The sequence below is a fragment of the Manis pentadactyla genome, chromosome 12, assembly GCF_030020395.1.
Source record: "Manis pentadactyla isolate mManPen7 chromosome 12, mManPen7.hap1, whole genome shotgun sequence".
Lineage (NCBI taxonomy): Eukaryota > Metazoa > Chordata > Mammalia > Pholidota > Manidae > Manis > Manis pentadactyla.
This window is the reverse complement of record NC_080030.1, coordinates 29,477,046-29,489,012: the sequence shown is the minus strand read 5'-3', so window position 1 is coordinate 29,489,012 and position 11,967 is coordinate 29,477,046. Positions and strand designations below refer to the sequence as shown.

Here is an 11,967-nt window from a genome sequence, read left to right as displayed (position 1 = left end):
AACTAAAACATGAAGAGAGAAGGATCCCAGACTGCCTGGGGTTTGCCTAATACTTGCTCTGTTTTTTGTCATGTGCTTCTGTTTGCCTAGCTCATCAGCAAAAGGGTTTCCACGCAGTATTTTTGTTGTGGCAGAAAGAGCACAGGGCTCAGGTCTCCGGCACAGGGCTGGAGGAAGTCCCACGTGCCCTCTGCAGCACAGCGTCCTTCAGCTGCAAAACAGGGAATGCCACCCCTGCCCTCCTATCACAGGGCATACCGTTCCCACTGGCAGACCTGTGACATCTTGGCAGGGGTCCCCAGGAGTCATGTGAGAGCAGCCCTGGGCTCCCCTGTCATCTGTCATCTGCTATCTGCTGGATAGAAGGATTCCCAGGTCTTGGGTACAGAGTCCAGGCCCTAGGATAGATGCACCCCCCAGTTCACAGGCAGAGGGCCAGGACTGCTCTGCACAACAAAAAACTGGAAAGGATATAGTAAGCGACCTGTTGGCCTTCACAGAAACCCCATTGGTTCTGTCAACTGGGAAACAGCGTGGGGGTCAGAGGGAGCCTGACCCCAGGCTCTGAAGCCACACCCAGTGAGCTGACTTGGGCAAGGCCAGAGCCTGGGTCTGGGCGAGGGGCCTGCAGGAGCAGGGCCGGTGCCTCCGACTGTGCTTTGCAGGGAGCTGGTGTGCACTGCCCACGCCTGTGGCGTCGTCCAGCTGCGATCCTCACAGTCACCAAGTCGTCTGCCAAGTGGTGGGACACACTGACTGGAAGTCTGCAGTGCTGAGGGGGCTCTGGTAGGCTGTGTCCTCTTCTCCCTGGTCCCCAGGGCACAAGGTCCCCAGGGCAGGACTGAAGCACAGCAGGACCCAAAAAAGCATGGGTAACAGTTGAGTGAATGACCTGACGTGTTCCAGTTTCCTATTTGAGATCAGAGGATTTTCTGAGACCTCACATGGCCATTCCCTCCATGACACTATACCTCATGCCATATACAAAATGTGGCTTCCTCAGGACAAGCTGAGCATAAAATCAGGCCTGTCTCCAGCTTCACGAGCAATAAATACACACACACACACACACACACACTTTCCCAGAGCTGGCAGTGTGGTCAGCTCTGAGTCCCACCCCTGGCGGCCCCGACCACCGTTGGCCATGCCTCCCAGCTCCCCACAGGGTCAGGCTCCCCCCCACACCAGGACACGCAGAAAAGGGAAACATCTGGTCAGCTGGTGGGGGACCGTGTGTGCAGACCAGCCCCAGGCGTCTGGTCCTGCCGGTCCTCCATCTTCCTAATCAGGGAACCTTGGAATCTCGGTGTCTGACAAAGTTCATGTTCCTTATTTAAGGTAGATGTTGAAACTTTCCATTTCATAATAAAGTACGAGCTAAATATATTTTCACTAGCCATTAAGAAAACCACAAAAGATTTGCTGATCTTTTTTTTTCCAGAGAACTATTTTTTATGTCATGTTTTGGCAAGCAGAGTAATAGCTATTTCTGGGCGTTACGCTTTTCTTGAATAAGAACTCTGGACTTAAAATGTTAACAACCACTTCAATTTAAAAATTGAGAACATATACAAAACACTGAAAAGATTAATACTGCATAACCTAGTGTTATTAAAATTTGCAAAAGTTGCAGTTTATCAAACAAGAAGGGAAGTGCAAACAAAAGAAGCATGAAATAGTGGCCATAGTAAATGATGTGGATCTCAAAAAGCAAAGAACAGGGGAAGTTAAAGCTGTCAAGTCCTGGCTGTGGAAAAGGGAGGGGAGGCCACAGAGGAGTCTTACGGCGGGAGGCAGGCGTCAGTGGGCCCTGTGAATGCTCGGGGTTCCTTGCCCTATCCACCCTGGGAATGGCCCGCTGTCCCACCTCACAGCCACCCTCTCCCTGCTCAGCCTGCAGGCAAGGGCTTCCAGGACTGCGGCTGGTGGGCAGATGCCCAGACTCCCTTTGGGGGCCCCTCTGGTGCCTCCCATGGCCTGGGCAGCCCTGAGCTTTGCTGCCAACAGCGGGACCCACACAGCGAGGGCACATCAGCCCTTGTGTCCCCACTCCCAGGCCAGCTTCCTGGACTTGCCTCTAAGATGAATGAATGGATCCCATGCCTGTGGCCATACTCTGCTTTAGGGGGAAGCAGGCTAAGTCAAAGCCTCAGTACTCTGTTTCCCTGGTTACTAAAGCATCAACATGGGAAACTCATCTTATTATCATAAAAACTGTAAGCTGCACCATAGGACCAGCCAGTCCTCAAGAGCAGAGCCCTCTGGGTGTCCCCATGCCTCCTGGGAAGGCCTCTGGCCACACTGGTGGCAGGTCCCCCCTTTCCCCTTTGTCTAGGCTCTGGGGCTGACTGCCCTGCAGACCAACAACACAGTATTTTAGCAAATCACTCCCAGGGGAGCACATTTATGCATTTAAAAATACATTCCTTTGCAAGATTATACCCAGGACATTTTTATTAAGATTTGGGCATTTCTCAAACCCTTCTGGCAGCTTTCAGAGGTTACTGCTGGGGGGTTACTCTTTGTGATGGCTGACCTCACCCATCCCAGCTGGCTAATCCTGGCTTAATTCTGCTGGGTGCCCAGAGGCTCCTGCAGCCGGTCTGCCCCTGGCAAGGTGCTGGTGGACTGTGTCTGCTGGCCCTGAGACTGGGAACGTGCTTTGAGCAAGGCCACATCCTGCCACTGTCTCTCCAGCCTTGCTTGGTCTCGCTTGAGTCCAGCTGAAATGTTTATGGCATCTTCATGAAGAGGTGACAGCACAGAGGCTGTCAGTGAAGTGTACACATCTGCAAGAAGCACCAGGAAAGCAAGCCCAGGGCTGCCATGTGGGGCCAGGTGTCCTGGGGACGCCGAGAGTCCTGAGAGCTTCCCTTCAGACATTCCTTGCTTCTTTTCAAGTCTTTTGGGAATTTTTTCCAAAGGCATTTTTAATTGCAGTTTATAGTTTTCTTCGTGAGATGGACAACAGCGTGACGGTCAGGATGGAAGGCCGGCCCTTTGGGCTCCCACCATCCTCATTCCAGGCAGGCCATGTTTCCCTCAGGCTGCACCCATCTGCGCCCAGGAGAGCCAGCACCTCTGTGCAGAAAGCGCTGGCCACCTTTCCATGACCCGACTCCTGAGCAGACGTCATCTGACCCCCACCCCCGGTGAGGTCACAGCCCACTTCCCTCCCAGCCCTTGTTGCAGGTGGCTCCCTGCAGACAGCGCCTTTCCCTCTGGGCTCTCACTGCTGTCAGGTGCAATCCATTCTCCAGCCCCGGTGTTTAGACAACGATGGGGGCTTTGCCCAGGAGCAGGTGCATGGACTGCGCACCCCAAAGGACCCAGCTCGGGGTTTTGGCCACGGCTCTTCATCTCTGCCCCTGTGCCACCAGGGGCAAGCCTGCCTCTCGGAGCTGAGAAGGGCATGTGGGTCGGTGAAGGTGGAGGGCAGCCCCTGGGTCCCTGGGCTGTGGGGGGCATCGGCTCCTTGTGGCATCCTGTCTGGTACCCAGCAAAGTCTTTCTGCACGTGCGGTCCCCCTCCCTCCTGTCGCGCTTTGCTCGCCCAGGTCTCTCTGAACCTTCCCTCCTCTCCTTCCAGAAACCCCTGCACCTCTGCTCGCACCACGTCTGACCTGTCTGAGCCCCTCCTGTTGGCCTTCCTATTTCCTATTTCTAACTACCTCAAGACATCTCAAATGAGTGGTTTCATTTATTATCGCTATTAATTTAATTCTTAAATTTAATTAATTAAATTAATTTAATTCTTAAGGAATACATTATTTCTGCCATGTAGTAAATGCGAAACAAGCTCAGAACAGTTAAGTAAGTTTCCCAGAGATGCACAGCAAGCAAACAGCTGAGCCCCATGCTGCCTGTCGACCAGGTCACACCCCCAAATCTTCACATTTTCCAGGGGTGACCCAGTAGCACACATCATGCCAATAAAAACTAGTACTTGCATTTCACTGCGTTCTGCCTGTGAGGGCATCTGCCAAGGGCTTCAGATGCACAACTTCACATGCACATCAGAACACCCTGCGGCCATGATGTGGGCAACCTCCCTCCACACATGGCAGCTTAAAAGGTCTAAATAATGTGCCCAGGCTGGGCAGGGGTGCGTGGGAGCCCCGCACTTTGCAGCAGCCCCCACCACACAGCAGCGTGTGCCAACTACTCACCAACCCATCCTTCTCTCCCCAGATAACTGTTAAGCTCAGCGAAGCTCTTGGGTAGGAGAACCTCTCACACAGACCAGCAGGACTCCAGTGAGGAAGGGGTGGGCCCCAGTGAAGCCATGAAGCCATCACTTTTGGTCCCCAAGGTGTGACGGGCTGGCTGCATGAAACCTGGAGTTCATTGGGAGTCAGCACCCCTCCTGCAGCGACAAGAGGCACGATTTTCAGGCAGAGGCTGCGGCTTCCCACTGACCAACAACAGGGTGGATTCCACATCAGGCTTCTGGTGGCTGGCACCTTGCGCTCAGCACAGTGCCCGTCTGTTCTGCTGAACAAGGACAGCCACCACTGTCCGAGCTCTCGAGCCACCATACTGTGTGCTGGCCATGTGACCCGGAGAATCTACTCCCATTCCAAGCCTCAGCTTCCTCATATGTAAGATGGGAATAGACATGAAGCAAGCACGATTTGAGTGTGTGATGCATGGCATCTGTCCCAGTCTTCGCTGAGTGAACACACACACACATGCAAGCTTGTGCATGCACACACATGTTAAAACCTATTGCATCTCAAGAACAGGCTGATACAATCATCTCTCAACAGTTTGCCAAGAGACAACACAGAGCTGGAGCAACAAGGAAACTGGTGGAAATGCATATTCCTCACAGACTGTGCACAGCTGCAGGACGTCTGGACACCTGAGGTCTAGAGTCCAGTCATGAAGCCCCATCACAGCACAGGTTTGAGGAGCTGGATGGGGCTGTGTGGAAAGTGGCAGCAAAGACTCCACAGGGAGATCAATGAAGGCCTCCCAACACTGTCCAAATGCAAGGGCCCTGAGTCCAGGGTCCCCCACTTCTCTGGACCCTCCAGGAGAAGCAAATCTAGCTCCCATCCGATCCTGGGGGTCCACCTCCAAACTCGCTCACACAGCATGGCAGCCAGGGACACACACCCTGCATGTTATCCAGGGTGTCCCATCTCCTCCATGGGAGCCTGGGGACCATGCCTGCTCACCAGCGAGAACCAGAGGCTCCGGGACATGAATTAGTTGCAGGCTGGTCTTGGCAGAGCTAAACTCAGAGCAGACACCCTGACTGCAGAGTCTGATTTGAGCTCCGTGCCAGGACCACCACCAGGTGATCAGCAGCGGGTGACACAAGTGGGCCGGTGGGGAACAGGGGCCGGCACAAAACGCACAGCCACCTGAGGGCCACACAGGACTCGGACTGGCTCCTTTCCCAGCAGGCACTGCGGCTGTGATCTCGCCCTTCCCATTTGCTCCTTTTCGTTAAGGTGACATTCGTGTGAAAAAAAATAAACCATGTTAAAAATGTACGAGTTGGTGGCAGGTAGTGAGTTCAAGGGAGTTTAGTGAATTCAGTCTTCTTAAACCATCACCTCTGTCTAGTTCCTGAACATGGTTATCACCCAGAAAGCAAACCCCATACCCATTAACAACCACCTTCATTCCCACCAGTCCCTCTGTGTCTCCAGGGAGTCCTCTATTTTGAGTTTTCCAAATAGATGGAGCCATACTGCATGTCACCTTGTGCCTGGCGCCCTTCGCGAGCAGAGCATTATTTAGATTCACGTTACCATGGGTCAGAGTTCCCGCCTCATGGCTAAGCCACATTCCACCACACGGGGAGGCCTTGGTCCACGGCCCCACCACCTGTGGCTGGACGGCGGGCATTTAACTCGACTCTCATGAATAACACCATTAACAACAGTTGCGTACAAGCCTTTCTTTGTGTCCTTCGTTTTTTTTTTTTTAGTTCTTTGGGGTCCATACCTAGGAGTGGAGTGGCTGGGTCCACAGCATTACCATGTTAAACTTTTAAAGGAAACACCAAACTGTTTTCCAGGACAAATGACCCATCCCTGCCAGCAGTTGGTTCCCATTCCTCCACATCCTCACTAACACTTACTTTTTTTGTTGTTTTTTAATTATTGTAACTTCCGAATGGCTGCGAGGTGATGTCTCACTGTGGTTTTGATTCACATTCCTGATGTTTAAGTGATATCGACCGTTTTTTCATGGGCTTGTTGGCCAGCTGAATGTCTTCTTTGGAAAAACGTCTACTCAAATCCACTGCCCATATTTTAATTGAGTTTTCTGCATTTTTCACCATTGGGTTGTAAGAGGTTTTTATATATTCTGGACACCAGACTGTTGTCCGGCTGGTAAAGAGCTTTCCCCAGTCAGCCACGTCCATCGATGCAGGAGCGGTTTTGTTTTGAGAGAGTCCAGGTCACCTCGGCCACCTCTGCTCCTCATGCCTTTGGGTCATGTTCAGGAGTCCGTCCCCAAATCCAAGGTCATGAAGATTTTTCCGTGTTTTCCCTGAGAGTTTTGAGGTTTGAGCGCTGACATTCGGCTGCTAATTCATTGTAAGTTAATTTCCGCACGTAGCACGAGGTGGGGTCGACTTTGCTCTTCTGAGTGTGGAAACCCAGTGGCCCGGCGCTGCTGGTCGGAGAGACTATTCATCCTCATCGGGAGGCCTGGGAGCCCTTGTGGGTAACGCAAGATACATATCGTCAAGTAGCCTATACAAATGTATGTGAATATGTTATATATATTGCTTGTTTAATAATGAAACCACATTAAGAGAAAACTAAGTCCGTGATTTTTAATGGGAAAAGCACACGTATCTGTCCCAACCCAGGGTAACCAGACACTTTGCACAGGTGGGAAAGCAAACCCACCGACTGACAAAGCAGATGGAATGGGTGATGAGCAGCCGAGAGCAAAGGAACGGTGCGTGGACAGGTGTGGTCAGGCCTTCTTACGCTGACCCCTCTTCCTCTTTCTGTGTTTTTTTACCTCAAAAGCAGTCCTTGGGAAGCTCTAGGAGTCAGTGCATCCTTGTCACCTGAAGTCACAGTGCAGAAAACCCCCCTGGTGCACAGCAAAGGCTGACACCACATACCCAACTGGACGGGGCACCAGGACCAGGACTGGAAGGAGGCAGAGCCGCAGCCTGGCAGCCATGGGTGCTGCACCCTCCACACCCTCCGCGTCCTCCCAGGGTGGCTCCCAGGGCCCCGCACCTGACTTATATTTGCTCCTGGTGAGGCCCTCTGGCCAGAGCTGTGTGTCAAGGCGTGTGGAGAGCGTGTCCGCCAGAACTATGACATCAAAACACCACTTCTCATAATGCGTTTGGATTGTGTAGGAGCGAAGAAGCCCGTTATCTGGAAAAGTGATGTCTGAAAAGTAGTAGAAGTTTTCAGGTGCCAGTATGGCTGAGTCAGGAGGTGAAGGTCAGTCTGTGAGGTGAACCTGCGGCGCCTGGTCCCCTGCTGCAGCCACCAAAGGGCTCGGGGCCTCCCTGCCCCCCAAGGAGGCCTCCAGGCAGAGGGCGGCGAGGGTCGGGACCACACTGGCAGCTCGGGGCCCAGAACTCTTGGCAGGAATGCCCATGGGCCTCCCCCCAGCTGGTGTCCCTCCACTGTGCCCACAGCGAGCCCTGTCTCAGCGCCCACTGCTTTCTGCCAAGTCACTCCCATGGGGGCAGAGGCTCAGGTGGGGCCAGGCTGGGACTGACCCTGGTCCCTGGTGTCCCCTCCTCCTCCATGGGCACTGCAGGCTGGTTGATCTCCCACGTAAGGATCTCCCTGCCTGAGCAGAGCCCGGCCTATAGGCATCTGAACCTCCACTTCCTGCAGGACACTGAGCAAGGGCAGGGTGGGGCCAGACCTCCCTCCAAGCCCAAGGCCATTCTGCTCCTGTGGCTAAGACACCACTTTGTGGAACTCAGTCTGATTGGGCAGAACCTGCCTGCAATGCTAAAAGGCCCAGAAACCCCGTAAGAGCCCCTGTTCACCCCCCACTGGGAGGTGCTGGCTGCCAGTGAGGACCTCCTTCCAGAACCCTGTCCCGGATACTTGTTCTGTGATTTCACCTGCCAATTCCTGCCGCCTGACAGGTGTGCACACAACGAGGATGGGCTGGCTTGTTACCCAGAATCCCCCAGGCTTCCTCAGTGCCCCCTGGGCTGTCCTGCTTCAGCCAGAGCCATAACCAGCTTCTCCCAACCCCACAGAGGTGCATATCTCACTCTGTGGCAGAGCCCTACACAGAAGGAAAGAGAAGGACTCAGCTGTTTCTTGCACCGGCATTGTCTCCTTCGAGGGACCCTGCACCTGTGTCAGGTCACACAGACAGTAAAATTAGTCCACAGAACCTAGGTTCTGAGCAGGCTGGGGCCTGGGGCCGCTGTCTGGCGGAGGTTTGCCTGTCTCCATCAATCACAAAGCAACAGGAACACGTGGAGAAACGCATCTCACTTCCCTGCCTGACTTGCAGACATCGTTATTAAACAGTGTCTTATGTTTTTGCTTCATGAGTAAAAGGTGCATTAAACCCCACCCCCCACCCCACCCCAGAGTTACCTGCAGGCCTGCAAAAACCCTTACTATTTGCTTTCTAAATGTTCAAAAGGCTTTTTGACTTACATATTTGGCCTGGTCGGTCCCCACATTTTGTCACAGCCCGCCCAGTCCACACCCAGATCACAACGGGGCCGCTTCCCTTTGGCCACCTCTGGGGCCTTCCCTGAGCCTCGCTACCTCCTGGGGACTGGCTGCAGCTTACCTCGGCCAGGCATGTGGGTTTTCTTCCCCAGTGTCCCCCCGTGTCTCCCCATGTCATGCTTTCCCTGTATTTGACTCACCGTGATGCTGACAAATCTCACGAAGCAGCTGGAAACTGCCAGGAAGAGAAACCCCAGAATTCCCGTGTGCTGTCCTCTCACTGGCAGCCGGCGCGCTGGCCTTCCCTGCGACGGGTGACCTGGCATGCGCCTCGCTGAGTCTGCTCCTTTTGGGGCTTGGCTGAGAAGCATGGCTTGTATTAGCAAGAGGGTCCCTGGTGCTGCTGCGTGTTTTGTGAACCATTCAGGGGTGCTCACCAGAATCCACCAAGCAATTCTCTCTTGTTTGACAGCGAGAAGCCACAGGAGGGACGGATTGCCTAAGGCTGTCCTGCATAGCTCTGGGAGGCTGACGGTTCACGGGGTGCCTTAAATGGAACCTCCTTCCCTGCAGAGACCCCCAACCTACATCTCCAGCTGTAACCAGCATGCTTTTTCTCTTACAGGATGCAAGACATCAACTCTTCTCTATTACAGATTTTCTCCCTTCCCCCCAAAAGAAACCCTGCTAATTCTTCTTAAAAAAGGGGCAGAAATTCATTTACAGAAAACCTTCTTGCAATTTATTTCCCATTATTAGTCTTTAAAGTATAAAAATGAAGCTCTAGCTAAAGCAGGGTTTCAGTGGTGAAATTCTGACCATGTGAACAATAAATAAATATTTACAGTCTTTTGCAAAACAAATGAAATTTCATTAATCTGTAAGAGAAGTTTGTTTTAAAAAAAACATAAATAATTTACAAAAAATATATGGTACATTCTAAATATTCACATCATTGTCCCACACCACGGTATAGTCCAGCTTAGTACCACTAACACAGAAAACCCACACACTCTTCCCAATCCTTACATTTAATGAGGGCTCCTGAGCCTCCGTGGTCTCGGGAATACAGCCCCACAAAGAAGGAAAAGAATGCAGCCATCATAGAGAGAACCAGCCTCAGAGGAGGCAAAACATGACTTTATCAAATCTACAGGGCAACGAAAGTTAGGGGTCCCCCCCCATTTGACACAGGCACTAGTCACAGCAGGGGACAGGTGCCCACCTGCATCAGACAGACAACAAACTTCTCTTATTAAGCCCTTACATGGAGTGAGAGTAAGTAATATTTCCTGCACAGCAATCAAGCAGCTCAAAGCAAAAGGGAGTCACACTGGGTTATATTTCTGCCTGACTGGATAATGGGTGCATCTGGCAAGCCATTGTGCATTCAAACGTTTTTAACATCCTACAGACAGCAGATAGATAACAGCAAAAAATAGTGAATTAAAGTCATTGGCAATAGTATACATTAAGGTTCCATTATAAAGGCTTCATTATTATTTATTCATTCTGTTACATTTTAAACATGCTTCATCATGACAATGTAATATTGTAAAGCTTCAAATTTTCACAGGAAAACACTTTGCTGTAACTTTTATTATATACTTACTATGTGTTTATGCCTCGAAACTATACTACCTGTGTATTACCTGGCACATTTAAAATAAGTTATCAGTGAGTGGGCCTGCATTCTATATTCATTTAATAAATATTAACAGAAGATTTATAACTGGAACCTTAATGAAATGTGTTACCAAGTTAGGTCAAAACAACTTTTCCACAGTTTCAAGGTCTAGAATAGGGATTAGATGCCACTGCTGATTCACTGGTCTGCTTGTCTGCATCTCGGGGACTCAGGCGATGGGAACACAGACTCAGGGAGCAGCGGCCAGGAGCGCTCCCAGGTCCCCAACGGCACAGGCGGTGGCTTCAGAGACGCGCTTCGCTCGATAACCCTCACTTAAAGAGGCTCTGGCAGCCCACGTGTGGAGGCGCCTGGGCCCCACTGTGCAGAGAACGAGGCATTTGCTGCAGGACAAGCTGGCAGGGGAGCAGTTTCTGTTCCTTCTCCCAATCATCCTTAATGTGCGATGGGCTGTGGGGCCCTCGCCCCGGGGCTGCCCCTCCTGCCCCTCCCTCACTGCAGCAGTGCTCCAGCCTGAGCGGACCGACCTGGAGGGCTCAGGGTCACTGTGGAGCAGTCCTGACCCAAGAGACTCAGGGCCTCACTGCCAAAAGTAGGGCAGCTATATTTTTCATGCTTAATTTATGGTGATGGCTACAATCTCCCTTCAACCCCATATACACATAAATACAGTAAGTAATTACATTTTATATGTAAACGTCGTTCTCTTTAAACAAACAAGGGAAAACAAGGTCACGGCGTGCTCGATCTCAGGTCCACGTAGTCTCATGTGTCATCAAACTGTCTCTCCCGGAGCCAGTGGGTGCTCACCGCTGGGCCCCATTAACACCTATCCTCGGAGGGCACTGGGCTTGGGGTGGATGCCAGGGAGACCCCGAAGTTAAGGTCACAGACAGACGGTGCTGCTAAGGCGGGAGAAGCCGGAAGTCCTGGGATGGACCGAGCTGTCCAGGTAACAGCGTTTACAGAACACGGCGGAAACGCAGTGGATCTCGTTTAGACGTCTACACAAAGTAAAACAAGCAGAATTAGGACGCCAGACCATGGTTTTGGTTTGTTTTATTTTTGTTCTACCTATAACTTAAAATAGCGTTATTTTAATTAAAAAAATAAAGACACCCACAACATGGATGGATACACACGAGGCCGGAAGGCAACACGAAACGTCCTGAAGGCAACATAATGGGAATGAGACTCAGCAGAGGCAAGAAGCCTGTGACCTTCATGGCTTTGCTTCGCCCGTGATTTTGGAGAAGCATCTCAGAGCCTCCATCACCTCATCTGTAGAACGGGGCATCTTCTTGTCCACGTGAAGGACAGGATCGTACCAGGTGGGCACCAGTTCCCTTCCTGGGCTGCAGTACCTGACTCGAGTCTACCTGCAGACACAGAACCCCCTCCCTGCCTGCCCCTCCCTTCCTCTTGCTTTCCTTCTGTCTGTCTGTCTGCCTGTCTGTTTCGTTCTTCCTGTTTTTTCCAGCATGGGGAGCAACCTAAAACATCACTGGGGGCCCAGAAGGTGAGGACACAGAGTCACCGGTGGAGCTCGACGGGGATGGGTGACGCCTGTGAGGGACTGGGCAGTGTGGTCCAGAAAGATTCCACATTCAGCTCAGACAGACAGACAGACAGACAGAAGTAACTCAGGCCCAGCCATGCGCGGGAGGTGGGC

General features: G+C 52.0%; 1 protein-coding gene across 3 annotated transcripts in view; it reads right to left on the bottom strand.

Annotated features, from left to right (window-relative positions):
• Positions 1 to 9,366: 9,366 nt before the first annotated feature.
• Positions 9,367 to 11,967, bottom strand: part of THBS2 (thrombospondin 2) — a 28,247-nt gene continuing 25,646 nt past the window's right edge. For all 3 annotated transcript variants that reach the window (XM_036926503.2, XM_036926501.2, XM_036926502.2), the window contains exon 22: positions 9,367 to 11,299. In XM_036926503.2, the coding sequence (XP_036782398.2) occupies positions 11,292 to 11,299 (8 nt within the window). In that variant the 3' untranslated portion in view covers positions 9,367 to 11,291. The remainder of the gene's footprint in view (positions 11,300 to 11,967) is intronic.